The sequence below is a fragment of the Epinephelus moara genome, chromosome 3 (assembly GCF_006386435.1).
Source record: "Epinephelus moara isolate mb chromosome 3, YSFRI_EMoa_1.0, whole genome shotgun sequence".
Classification (NCBI taxonomy): Eukaryota; Metazoa; Chordata; class Actinopteri; order Perciformes; family Serranidae; genus Epinephelus; species Epinephelus moara.
In genome coordinates this window covers 18,986,513-19,001,254 of record NC_065508.1, presented here as the reverse complement: position 1 = coordinate 19,001,254, position 14,742 = coordinate 18,986,513, and the positions used below count along the sequence as shown (strand labels likewise).

General features: G+C 40.1%; 1 protein-coding gene and 1 long non-coding RNA gene across 2 annotated transcripts in view; both read left to right on the top strand.

Moving 5' to 3' along the window:
- Positions 1-6: 6 nt before the first annotated feature.
- Positions 7-5,938, top strand: LOC126388000 (uncharacterized). Its single transcript, XR_007569715.1, has 2 exons — positions 7-2,533; positions 3,866-5,938. It is a non-coding gene; the product is annotated as an uncharacterized LOC126388000 (long non-coding RNA).
- Positions 5,939-8,645: 2,707 nt separating this feature from the next.
- Positions 8,646-14,742, top strand: part of LOC126387817 (ubiquitin-associated and SH3 domain-containing protein B-like) — a 33,882-nt gene continuing 27,785 nt past the window's right edge. Inside the window, exon 1 of the mRNA XM_050040504.1 lies at positions 8,646-9,486. Within this exon, the coding sequence (XP_049896461.1) occupies positions 9,359-9,486 (128 nt within the window). The 5' untranslated portion in view covers positions 8,646-9,358. The remainder of the gene's footprint in view (positions 9,487-14,742) is intronic.

Below are 14,742 nucleotides of genomic sequence, written 5' to 3'. Positions count from 1 at the left end.
TTGGTACCGTGACAACACTAATCTGGAGGGGGTTCATCTGCAAAAACTAATGAAAAACTAAACAACAATATTCGGCATTCGGCCAAGCGTTTAATATTATTCGGCTTCGGCCACAAATTTTCATTTCGGTGCATCCCTACCACAAACATCCATTTGGACTCGAGGATAAACTGATTCAATTCTGGTGGTCAAAGTTTAAAGGTCACTGTAAGCTCAAAAACAAGGTTTGGGCCATAAGTCAAGAATTTATATGCTAATTCAGTTCGACAACTCACGTTTTAAATGTTTATTTTAACAGCTGGACATAGAGTGACACAGAGCTGCTTCTCTGTTTAATCTGTCTGTTAATTAGTCTACAGTGAGACATCAGTCTATATGTTGTACGTGCTACACTAAATCAGTCTGTGAGATGAAATTACCACATGCACACACATGCAATCCAGTGCTATGCTGCTAGTTTGTGTGTGATGTGGATTATAGTGCATTGCCATTCTTCTTGATAGTTGTAGTCTATTGTGTGATATGGATGCCGGCGACAGATCTGTTTAAAAATTGCTGCGACAACACAGACGTTTCATATACGGCAAGACATATACTGTATAACGCAAAGTGTCTCTGTCTCCTTCCCTCCCTCGGCCTCTCTGTTGATGCTCTGTGCAGAAATAAGATTAATAGCCTAAATAGATAAAAAATCTTTAAATTATTAACTAGTTTCATTTGAAAGGCCAACAGATGGAAAACGACTTTTTAACCCCCTAAGATTTTTAGTTGTTTCATACTACAATGGATTTCGGCCTACTTGATTCTTTTATAGTCATGTTCTAGTTTTGTGTCCTGTGCTGCAAACCTTTAAACCTCTGTAGCTCCAGTGCTAATGTGCAAAAAGTTAATGTACAGCCCTAAATTTTCATTCACATGTTGTGCAGCTGTATAGAGAGAGTCTGTTTTCACAAAAGTGCTTGTGACATCCCAAATGTGGCTCTGACTTGCAGCTGAACATGTCACCCATTTTGTAGAAAATACCAAGATATATATCGTGTATCACCAGTCAGCCTGAAAATACCGAAATATGAATTTTCATCGCCCAGCCCTAGCAGCCATACTGATGCAGGGCAGCAGTATCATTGACAAGGCACAGGGAGAGCTGGGAAGATTTTGCAGCTTAAATAGGCTACCAAATTGGGAGGGTGTATTCTGTAGATGACATATGGAGAGTGATGTATGACTTGGGTATAAGTCAGTGCAGCTGGAGTTGACTGCCTGTAGTAGCTCACAGGCATTGCTCCATTTATGACAAAATTTAATGCAAATGTCTCATAGGATAAAATGATGACGTGATGACATTTTATATCCAAAAGGTCAAAGCTCAGCTGTACTATGACATCATGATGTTCTGCAAAAACACTTTTCTGTTCATTACTGAATGTCATAACTCAGGAACAGAAGGGGAGGCATTTCGTCAGATACTGAATTGGTGACACTAATCTTGGGTGTTTGTTGGGTCCATGTCTTAGAATATGTAGCTTCTTTGCATCAACATCCATATCTGAAACATTGAGTCTAGACAGACATAGATGTAAACTGTAACTGCGACTTGACTGGTTTGTGAAGGCGTAAGATCTAGTGTTGTGACTGATAGACAATATCGTCTGTCAGCTGCAACAGAAAAAGCAGACTTTTGCACGTCATTTGCATATTTGTTACGTGTACCACATGCTTTATCCTACTGACGCTGTTTCATTTCTTCCCTTTACAGAGAAGACCGAAAGGTAAGAGGATTTTCTTTTTCTATACTTTGAAATGGGCTTTAGCAGATAATCCACATGGGTTTGCGGCTTCAGACTGACTTTACACTTTTTACTCAGTGAAATGCAGGTTTCCTTCAGATTACATGTGTAAATTGGTCGGCTCTCTCTTACCTCTCTTCCCCTTTTCCACCAGATATGCTCTGGTTCTCGAACTGGTTCTGTTCAGGATTCTTAGACCTTGGTGCTATCTATTGAACCAGCCCACGTTTCCACCAGTTTTGAGTCGAGCCATTGTAATAAAGGATGCGCCATCAGCGGAAGGTGTTTCATAATGCTCAACAGAAGTAAAGAGTTGTAGCAACATTGCTGAGCACACTGATTACCTGCAGGCTTTTGCTCTGTTATTACAGATATTTGTTTTTATCCAAAAAACAATCATTATGCAGGAGACTATTACATGCAAGACTCCATTCTTTTCCCAACCTGTATAATATGACACACTGACTGATGTTGTCACAGTTTTCACTTCAGGTGAAAGAAAACCTGCTATTTTTTGGTTCCAGCTGGGGACCAAATTTTCGGGTTGTGAAGCAATCTATTTTTGGTCGAAATGCTCCGAACGGTTCATAATTAGGCGCAGGAACCAGAGCAGAACTTGTTCAGTGTTGGTGGAAAAAGGGGTATCTGTGACAAGCTCAACATGTTCTTTTCATTCTTCCCGCAGCAAACCGAAGCCCAGCGTGGTCTACCAGCCCACATCAGTGTATGGTGGTGATGATGATGATGTAAGTATGAGCGTTGTTGTCATACCACGAGATTTATGTGACAGTCAGGTATATCTGTTAAAGGGATAGTTGAGTTTTTTGAATGGCGTTCTTACCCATAGACAGTGTATTACATACAGTAGATGTCAGTCAGCATGACCCCAGTTTGGAGAAGCAGGCTGGAGTCTGACATGGAAGCTAAGCAATGTACTGTTGGGGATGGGGGTCAGCAACAAAACGTGTAACAGTTTAATTGTACGCTATATTGAGAGTATTTTCACCGCTTTACCTTTCCTTCAGACAGCCTGTTCCAGTGGGGAAACCATTAATGACTTCAGTTCCCCATCTACGCTCTCGTCAAAACCACCAGACTCCATTGAGAAAAACAGTGATTTAACATTGCTAAACACAGCAGCTGCTGGTCTACCGCTGCCTTGTTCAGTTAGTTAGTTTGTGTTATTGTGTGACTTTGGTGAAGCTGAACTAACCCTTTTAAATGGCAGATTCACACAGTAACACAGACTAACTAACTGAACGAGGCAGCAGTAGACCAGCAGCTCCTGTGATCAGCAATATTGAATCACTGTTTTTCTCAATGGAGTCTGGCTTTGAAGAGAGGGATGGAACAGCTTCATTTTCTCCGGGAAATCAATGACTGACATTAGGGCTGCCACTAACGATTATTTTAATTGTCGACTAATCTGTCGATTATTTCTTTGATTAGTCGACTAATCATTTCATCGAAAAATGTGTTAAAATGTTGAAAAATGTCGGTCTGTCTCGCCCAAACCCCAAAATTACGTCATCTAATGTCTTGTTTCATACTCACGCCAAAGGGTTTTAGTTCACTGTCATGGGAGAGTGTGTAAAGCTGCCAATATCTGAATGTAAGAAGCTGCAGTAAGAATATTTTGGGGTACTTTTATAGTACTTTTCTATGAAAAATGACTCAAACCGATTAGTTGACTACTAAAATAGTCACCGATTATTTTAATAGTCGATTAGTCGACTAATCGTGGCAGCCCTAACTGACATTGAGATGAGGAAGTGAAAATATTCTCTATATCACACACTTAAACTGATGTTGATATTTTTAGATGGGACTTTTTTTAGGTGGCTAAAATACATTTTGTTGCTGACCACAGCAGTAGGTTGCCTAGCTTCTATGCCAGACTCCAGCCTGCTTCTCAAAACTGGGGGTGTGCCGACCGTCTGAGGATAAGCACCGCATACAACCCCACTTCAGTTAAACTGAACTGTCCCTTTAAGGACAATTCATAGTTTTCAGTTCAGTGTTTGACATACTGAGTGCGGTCGGAAAAATGTTCTGATGTTTGATATTATTTATTTCAGGGGGAATTCAAACAGAAGTCATCATTCGTGGTATAGTCTGCAGTAAACAATCAAGACAGGAGAACACCTTGGTTTTAAATGACTCTCAGCGTGGGATTTCCCAAAGTTTTTAGTGAGTTTTTTTTTTGTTTGTTTTTTTTGTTTTTGCTCCGAAGTTGCAGTTTTTATAAGCCAGTGTGATTGTGTGAGTTGACCCAGCCTGTCTACTTTAGTGTCTCAGATGCACCAACGTCATAGGAAAATAACTGACCACATACAAGTGATGTGTCCTCTTTGATACGTTGATAGGTTATGATAATAGAATGAGCTGTGGCTACCAGTGACGCATTTTAGCCACGGACATTTTTTGATCTATGTTTGGAGTTTGTGTTTTTGTGTGCTCCTGATTTTCTGTGCCTCCCACTGTTTAAATGATGCATCTGAATGTGAACATATCAAATCAAATGGAATACACATACTCCCAGTAGTGGTAACAAGGAAAGTCCAGGCACGTAAATGAGTTATTTTGTAAGGAAAATGGACACAAATACCCTAAAGCTTGATAAAACTTCTTTTACAGACACATTTTTATTACATTTTCTGACCCACCATCTTAATTTCCTGCTGTGCGACTCTCTTATCAGTCAGTCTGTGTATCTGAGCAAAGCCACTGAAGGAGCTTGTGCATCATAGATGGATCATAGATTGTCTCTGAGAGTTGTTTTTCCTTTTCAACAAACCACAAAACTGCTGTGATGTATAATAATCTTTTCTCTTAATGTTTAAATTTGCTTTTCATGTAAATAACACCTTTTTTACGTTTGTAATTTAGAACAAAAATAAAATCAGTTATCTCTGTGCTTCCTCACATCAACTAGAAACTCTACTACTACTACTTGAATGACAATAACATTTGAAGTGCACGTTTTCTTTAGCATGTAATGTCTAGTTGAACTTTTATTATATTTGTCTGGCGGTGTTGTCTCTGATACGCAAGTGTGTAAACTACATGAAGCTAATTGGTATTTTACAGGGTGCAGACGGACAGTTCAGTACACTTCCTGTTAGGGCTGGGCAACATGGAGACAATCAAATATGATATTTTTCACCAAATATCTTGATACTTGCGACTTGCAATTTTTATTTTTCATCATGCAAAACAATCCGTGAACAGCAGTCCAACTTAAGTCCAACTCCAGCCTCCTACTCACCCTGTGCAAAACCCACGACACAAGGGATAAACGTTTCATACATCAATAATGTGGCTTCATAAAAAAAAAATCTGTATAAAAAAATACATAAAATAACAAATAAATTATTCAACAGAATAGACAAGGACTTGTAAATATATGAAAATATACAGTTCACCTGATGGTGCTTGTGATTCAGATGCTTCCACCTTGCTCATTGTGTGGCTTTTTCCCTGCTGAAGCCACACAATGTTATTTTTTTCTTTTCAATATTCAGTAATGTGCATATAATGACTGAGTCAGTAAAGGCAAATAATAGAACAGCTATTATAGTCTGGTAAACTCAGAAAATTACATCACTTTACTGTAACATAGCCTTAAAGATCAGGAAAAGACAACATGATATCCAAAATCCATGAGTCAAAAATCTAGTCTTCATATCGTATCGTATCATAGTCATATCATAGTCTCATCATATCGATATAATGTTGATATATTGCCCTGCTCTACTTTCAGTTAAAGCAAACAGATGTCAGCTGTGATGCTAGTTAATGACGGTGTATTTAACAGGTTTTTAAATGATTCGGTTTAAAGGCATCCTGTGTAACCTTATATTAATTCATTACCCAAACTGTTGTGACACACTGGTCCTAATATCAGCTCTGTCTACCTCCAGACAATAAGGTGACATGCATTTGTCACAGATATCCACAGATTCTCAGGGGATGTGTTGGCTAGACATCTTCATGTAACATGACTTTATATAATCTATCATGTTAAATACTGACACTGGGAAACGCTATGTTTTTTTACATTGCTTGACCTTTGTAACATAGAGCTGATGGATCAGCTGATGATTGTAACATTGCATTGTGTATTGGATAATAAAATGTTTTAAAATAGAGTCTGCTGTCATGTGTCAATGAGATAATACTCAGCTTTGAATATTAGTCAAGCAGCAGAAAACTGCTTATCTTTTCTGCTTCTGCTTCTGTGTCTGTATTTGTGAGGGTGCGGCAGGAAACTGACAAGTTGATTTTACTGACAAGTTCACTGGCTGCAAATTACAGAGTTAGAGGTGCAGACTGACAGTTAGTGTACTTAATGAAACATCACATGACAAAGGATCAAAGAAAAACAAACGCACCCAAACCAAAAGTATATAACTGAGCACAGCAGCTTGACTGCTCCAGTGAATGGCCTCATTATCCCTCTGATCTGAACATGACACAAAGTATGAAAATAAGGTGGTTTTTACATTTGCCTTGCAACCAGCCATAACATCCATTTCTTGCCATGGATAATGTCTTTGTATTTCTAATAATCAAGATATAAAAACACACATGCCTTTCCAGCCTTTTAGAGTCTACATGAGTTCTAATGCTGGGCCGTCTAATGGTGGGCAGTTCATGGTCCAGGTAAACCTTTTGTAATCACAATAATCAAGCAATGCTTTTAACTCTGCTCGGTTCACACAAGAAAGCAATATTCCCATTCATCTCTGTGATACAATCAGATTGCTTTTATGAATCAAAACAATGTTATCAGTGAAAGGGAATAATGCCAAGTTGTGCCAGTACATGAGGTCAAGTGTGGTTTACAAATTCATAAGTGTCCGCTTACAAAGAAAGTACTTGTGTTGTGATTTTTCAGTAAGATATCTTTTTTTTTTTAACAGTGCCCAGTTCACATGAAACTGTAAATGCAAAGATAAGACCAAGTAAGCCTAAAGTTGGGCCTAAGGGCAAAAGTTAGCCTGATATAAGGTTTGATGTGACCCGCCTGATGTTTCTAGTGAAAAATAAATTGAAATTATTAATTCAAAATGAAAATGTAAATTGCTGTTTTATTTTTCATGAGGTTAAAAATGCTCTTTAAATATGTAAGATCCCTATTGTGATTTTTTTTTCATTATCTGAGCACAGCGAGCAGAGTGACACTTTGCACAGGAGGTCAGTTTGGTGTGACTGAGGTAAGGAAACAGTGGAGAGGCAGAGACAGTGACACAGGGACAAAAGGCATTTCAATTAAAGGAACTTGGGATCCTGGTACCATTTTGCATCTTAGCAATACAATACAATACAACAACAACAAGCAAAATATCAACAAACACGCTCAAAAAGGAGCAGTAACAAGTGTCCACTTATATAACCCTACCCCCTTCTCAGTATTCATGTTTCGTATAAAAGGGAAATTGTCAACAACTATCCCAAACTTATTTACAACCATTAATATAGATAAATAAACAACAGTCTTAGACATTAAATATACAAACCCCATCTCAACCAAGCCCAGATAAATAAATAAACCAACCCATCAGCATCACCCCTCTTCGTCTGCATACTTCTCCTCATCTAACCCATACCGTAAATCCACTGCACACACTGAAATACATGTAAGTCATAGATTTATAGTAATACCTCGACACCAGATGCCAAGATGGCACCAATTCATTCCAGGGTAGTTGCTTACCTGGTGCATGTGCCAAAAAAAGCCTCTAGCTTTTGGATTTACTTCTGCGTTATGTGGCCCACTGAATATAAGCAGCAGAGTTTCTCCCGCTGGCTCTGCCTGTGAGTTCCCACTTGGCTCGTAGACTTTACATTGTAATGATGTCACAGACTTTTAAGTAGCTTTTCTCTGCACCAGGGAAGTGATGCAAAAATAAAAATCCCATATATCAAACAGAAAAAGGCCTTGTTTGGAGTTGAGGTGTTATAATGGTGGCTTATGAATACAATGCTTTTAAGGCCACAGGGGATTTTTTTTGGCTGCAATACCGCAACTAGCCACTGGGAAATTGGCTGAGCAGTGTCCCCGGGGGCCTGGTATAGGTCCCTCCAGGGAAAAAGTTTGGGCACCCCTGCTTTAGACAGCTTCCATGATACACAGCAATCTATCACCAGGGTTGCAATGTTATGAGATTTTCACGGTACGATAACCATCTCAGAAAATATTGTGGTATCACAGTATTGCAGAATGTATATAATTATCAGTCAGAATGACCCTTACAGGAATGAAAATGGAAGAGTTTGATGGTTGAACAAATGCTCATTATTATAATTGAAATGTGAAACCATTTTGTTCATGAAAATATGTGTAAAAAGTCTCCCCTTTGAAAATAACTAAAATCCAGTTCCATTTTTTCTTTCAATGTTGTAGATAAGCAAATGTACATGGTATGATAACCACGAGTATTCATATACCTTAAAATATTGCTGCAACCCTACCTACCACTTATGGACAGTAAGGCCAAGTTCTGCCAGTCTAAGAGCTACAGTTTGTACAATATAACACAGTATAATACGTTTTTAAGTTTCCTATTTAATCATTTGATTGTATACATTTTAATATTTAGCAGCTGTATATCCCATCATACACATTTCAAAATAAAATGCACACAGTTGAATGATTGAATGTGAAATTTACTAAAATGAAAACTACATGTCAAAGACATATTTTTAAATGTAAAACTTACATGTTTTTATATTATTGTTTACAAAGTCTGCAACCCTTAAGTTGCTATGGCAACTGAGGATGGCGTTCTGCTCGCCTTGCCGCGCACCGCGCATGCGTGGAGTTTCGACACCCACTTTCGCAGACAGGAAGTGTGACCAACTTTTTCCACCATCCAGCTCTTCCTCGTCACTTTTCATCCCACCGCCTCGACTAATGTGATTACTTTGTATCCTTCAAGTGTAGCGACAGCGCGTCTGACCGAGAGGAGCGTGTGTTCCTCTCAGTTTAACCCAAATTCAGCCTGAAAAAAACAAAAAAACAAAACAAACCCGCACAGACTTCCTGTCCTCTCACAAATATGTGCACTGTCCCTTTAACTGGAGGGGCCGCGCAGTTGGAGCTGCAACCTTTTACAGGCTGAACCTCCGCTCACTCAGGACCCATTCATAAATAAGACATCGTGTGGAGAAGAAAGCTCAACCAGCATCTGATTTTTCATTCAGCGGACCGTATGTGAGCAGGGAGCAGACATGTTCACCTCGGTCGGGGACTGTGTATCGGGGGCACGGCTGAGAGAGCAGAAGTGACTTCCCATGGCTGACCCCCCTGCTGATGGCTTTGACTTTATGTGCGAGCCGTCAGGAGGCAGCTTGATCCAGCTCCGAGCATTTGTCAAACCCACAGAAATGCTCCTTTCCTCGGAAGGTTTGATGTTTTCTCCGTGCTTCCGCCTTCCACAAGTCATCCTGGTTTAAATAGCCCAGCGCTTCCATCCCTCTCTTTTTTATTACTATTATCATTTTTTTAATAAATGAAAATACCCCAGAGGAGCCGAGGACCTGACATACCGATGGAGCAGTGAGTTATGGCAGCTAAAGAGGAACTGTATGCCAAAGTGACGCCGCGGAGGCAGCGCCAGACCCGGCCGAGCACCGTCAAACATGGGTCCACTCTGGACGTGCTGCTGTCCATGGGCTTCCCCAAGACCAGGGCGTGAGTACACAGCTGCACTGTCCCAAGACACACACACACACATACACACACACACACACATACACACACACACACACACACACACACACACACACACACTATCATAGGGAGGTTACATCAGGCTTCCCAGCAGCATCCCTAAATATTCACTCTCCAGCCAAAGTTTCATACCTCCTTATCAGCTCCATCAACATCAGCAGCTGATCTGAAGCATCTCTGCCATTGTTAGGAGATACTGCTCTGCTGTGCAAGCTGCTACCACATGTCACAGCCTATGGAGTCGTGTCAAATGACCCCTTTTTAAGATGTATATGCTGCTCTTGAGTCCACAGCCATATTGCATGCTCCACAGGAGGGTTACACTAAAGGATTACATTTAATTTATTTAGATATTTGTGACATTTTCTTGAGTTTGGGGTCAAATAATGCACTAGAAATAAACTTACATTGACGCCAGTCACATTTTGTAGAAACTAGCATTGTTGCATGGTTGTTATGTTACACACAATGATGGAGGAAATATTAAAATCCCTGTGTTACTAAAACAATGCAAAGAGGCCTCAAAGTCCTGCATTAAATATCAAGTAAAAGTGTGTATCTCCAGCAAAATGTACTTGAAATTCAAAAGTAAAAGTACTCGTGTACTTATTTGCAGGCAGAGTGGCTCCTAATGCTTTAACATTTTGAATTATTGCACTATTATTACCAACCCTTATTAATATTTACACGTGAGCAGGGGTGTAAATAGACAGTACGGGTAGTGCGTAGAGAGAGCAGGCCCTCCAACAGCGTGTTGGCCGTAGAACAGGGTCTAGTAACTGATTCGGATAGCCACTGCAGAAATACCTCCATGTTAATAGAAGAGCTCATGTTAAATTAAAAAAGTGGGGCCAACTGCTTCATATGCGTCATAAAGGTAAACTCATCTCCATCAGGTTATTCAGGGTTTTTTGTGTGTGAAAGAGTCAGAGAGTAGTAATCTATTCTGCAATGAAATTATACGTTTACTTTACATAACTATAAAACAGCTACTAAACTGTAAAAAATATTTAATCGCATGAATACTTTCTTAATTTATTTGGTATTTTTTGTCACATACAGATTTGCGCTAATAAGTGCTGGGTAATTTGTCCAGTGTGAAGTTGTCGTGATGCAAAATCGTGCACAAGGGCCCATCATATTAACATGCACAGGGGCCGGTCCTGTCTACCATACGCCACTGCCACTGTGAGCATTTTAACGTTGTAGATAACAAGGGTATAGGTTTTGTTGCAACATTAGGGGGGTGAGGTTAGGGCCACACATGAAATGGGAGGTTTGGAGTCTTCCGCCAGAAAATTTTGAGCATCAAACACTTGATTTCCTGCATTCTGGTGAATTTTTATGCAACAATTTGTGCCTTTTCTGCATCAATTTGTGTCTTCAATTTTGTCCAAAAAAAGTGCAATGCTACCTTTATGTTTTTTGGGGGGTGGCACATGTCCTAAATGTTGAGGGGGATGTGCCCCCTGCATCCCCAAAGGAATCTACACCTATGGTAGATATAAAGTCTGAACCATTTTAATTGCAGTCACATAGTTAAATGCACTGCACAACAATGCATCATACTTTATATGATTACTATACATCTGCAAAGTTACTACTAACTGCAAATAGATGTAGGTTATTAGTACAAGTTCAACTTCTGCCTCACAAATACTTAAAAATTAGGACTGAAGTACTTCCTCAAATAGCGTTACAACACTTCACTTACCTTCTACCACCAGTGCAACAGAAAAACAGCAGCAACACTTGTATAGGTGAAGTAAGTGTTCATCTGTGGGTGTGCATACGTGTCCATATGTTGTTTGGACATATTTCTCACTACAAAAAAACAATACGAGAGATGCTCAGTGTTTTCTGAGTCACACGTTTCCCCTGCCAACTCCCCTTGGTTTTCAATGAAAACCTGATCCTGTGGGAATTCATACATGCTCCTCAACACTTCTTCTCATTCATCCTTTGGAGAAGAAGTTGCCAGGAAACAAGCAGTGTTGGCTTGTGAATGTAGTCTATGGATTATGTAATTATATTTAAGAAATGACAACGTGTCGTCTGCTTGCTACTGGTGTTTGTGAGCTGTCATAACATCTCAGTTTAACCGTTCATAATAATTGAAAGTATGCTGAAGTAGTTGGTTTACACGAGCCTGTAAGAGATTGTTTAGAATTTCATGAGGGAGTTTTTAAGCAGTATTTGGCATAAAGTCTCAATATTTTCGACCACAAAGCAACATAAGCATTGTCAATGAATGGGAGAGTAACTTTATAGACATGCAGAATGTAACATTTATGTTGTAAAGAAAGCTTTAAGGGGCGTCAGTGGCTTAGTGGTAGAGCAGGCGCCCCATGTACAAGGCTGTTGCCGCAGCGGCCCAGGTTCAACTCCAGCCTGTGGCCCTTTGCTGCATGTCACTGCCTCTCTCTCTACCCCTTTCACGCTCGTCTGTCCTATCAAATAAAGGCTAAAAATGCCCCAAAAAATATCTTTTTTTTAAAAAAAAAGAAAGCTTTAAAAACCCGTCTTGCCTATGTTACCCCTGGCAACTAAGCCCGTTTAACACCAGCTTGAAATCTTTTAACTCCTGAAGCCTTTGATATGGTACGTACGGCCACAGACACTGAAAAGGTATCAAATTTTAATTGAAGTTCTGCACTGCTCAGTTTTTACATCTCAGCCTCCTCTCTCTGTATGAACTCCACCTAATCGCATAATCTATAATCATAACATCCCCTCTCATTGTTCGTGTTGTCAGTGACTCCCACATTATATATCAAGCCCGACAAAAGCCTTTCTGTATGTGCAGCGTGCCTCAAAATTGTGTGCCATGTAACAAAAGAAATCTGAAATAGTTCACTTTGAGTCTCCGTCAGCAGTGGCGGTAATCTCAGAGCGCCGTGATTAACTCCCAGATCTATTACTCGCTTCAGTATCTGAGTTGTAGGATGTAAAACTGTCTCCCCAAGTAAAACAAAAGACTGAAATTTCAGAATGACTGTTGGCAGTTATCTCAGTTTTGCTAAGTAGGCCAGAAGTGTTGAACAAGTCTTTCTTCTCTAACTAGACAGATACAGTATCTCCAAAATTAAGTCCTTTTATCTTCAGCAACAGCGGCTAAGGTCATCCAGACTCTCACTGTTCCAGTCTGCAGCTCTCTCTCTTGCTGCCTAATGAACTGCTGCAGACACAATGAGAGACTGTGGTTGGCTATATTTGCAAACTCACATCTATTACTGATGGCAGACTAATACACTTTGATTTTGTTTGAAGCTATAAAATTATAATGAAGCAGAATAATTCAGCATCATTACTTTCAGATCTGTCTGGTCTGATGTCACTGGAGACACAATAACAACTAGAGTGCCACAGATCTCTGCCAAGGCCAAATGCCCTATCTCACACTGTTATTAAGGTGAAAAAGTATTTGTGTATCTGCCCCATGATTTGGATCTGATCAAAAAAATTGAGGAATTATTCCCTGGCCCATGCTACACCCTTCCACCAAGTTTCATGAAAATCAGGAAAGAAGTTTTTCCAACCCAACTGCCAGAATAAAAGTTGGCATTAAAGATTTCTGCAAAACTTGGATACGTTAGATTTGCATGTTATTATATAGTGGATACATTAAAACTTTACATTTTAACAACGGCGTGGTTAATGTGTAGTCAGGTATAGGGACAAAACCCACTTGGTTATGGTGAGAAAACGATCATGTTTTGGCTTAATATACCTGTTTTGGGGCACAGTCCCGGCAGAAAAAGCAGCACTGTCTTAACAACAAAAACAACTATCTTTCGCTCTGCTGGGAAAACGCAGACGGGTAGCTACAAAACAGGTACATTTGATGTCTCAAAGGCTGCTGGAAAAACACAGGGGTCGCTACAAAAAAACCCATGCTTGGTGCCTAAAAAGCTGTTCAAAAAACACAGACCGGTTGCTACAAAACAACTACATTTGATGCTGTAAGGCTGCTGGATAAACACAGACAGGTTGTTAAAAAACACCCACACGTGGTGCCTAAAAAGCTGTTGGAAAAACACAGATGGGTTGCCACGAAACACCTAGGTGTGATGCCTTAAAAGCCGCTGGATAAACACAGTCAAGTCGCTACAAAACACCCACATTTGGTGTTTTAGATGTCTAAAAGGCCATTGGAATATGGGTAGCAACGAAACACCCACGTTTGATGCCCTAAATATTGCTAGACAAACACAGGCAGGTTGCTATAAAACGCCCATATATGGAGCCTAAAAGCCACTAAAAACACAGCAATGACTTGCCAAAACCCAACAGTTTGTTGGTCTCAGATCAGTGGTCTGCAGTATGGCAGTAGTCTTGCCTAGGTGACACACTGTCCATCTGCCCCTCCACCTCGCAGTGACAAATTCAGCCTATATTACGTCACTTTAGAAATGTTAATATGATGCGTATGAAATGTGCAAAAGTAACATATCCATGGTTTGCAGAAAGGTACAATGCCACCATTTTCTTCTGATGGCTAGGCTGAGTTTTTCTGTAATCTTGCTGACAAACAAAAACAAACAGACAAATTGAACCAAAAACAATGATGATGATAGGAGAAGATACATATAGATATGCAAGTACTGTACAGAACAACTACAAAGCTAATCCAATTTCTGGAACCTCCTCGGCTGTGTAGATTGTCATGTTGTACTCTTCGGTTCAGCCACCAACCCAAACACACTGCAGTGAAACTTTAGAATAAACATCTGACTTGCACATTTTGCTGTCAGGCCCTTCCCAAGACTTTGGTGGGAGAGGAAGAAGGAATAATAGGAAAATCAGTTATCAGTCATAGCTTCAGGGAACAAGGGCTTCATTGTGTTTGAGGAGTTTTTTTAAGCCAGTAGGGAGCATGAATCATGCACACACACACACACACACACACACAGAAACAGTCCCTCTGTTTTAATTGGGGGAATTTTCTGCTGAGTCATTCAGGAATTGACCAGTGTAATCAGAGAGGAGCAGGATGGACAGTGGTCTCTCTCCCTGTTCTGGTGGTGTCTGATGGTCGGAAGCAGGTTTGGAAACTGATCCGACTGAAAACGTGACAAACACACACACAGAGACTTTCATCCTGTTGGTTTTGCTATTGGTAGCTGTATGCTGGGATTAGACAAACATTAAGGTTGGACCACTTGGTTGGACAGTGGGGCTGCAGCCAGGAGTTGAGAAACACTTCGGTCAGATCTT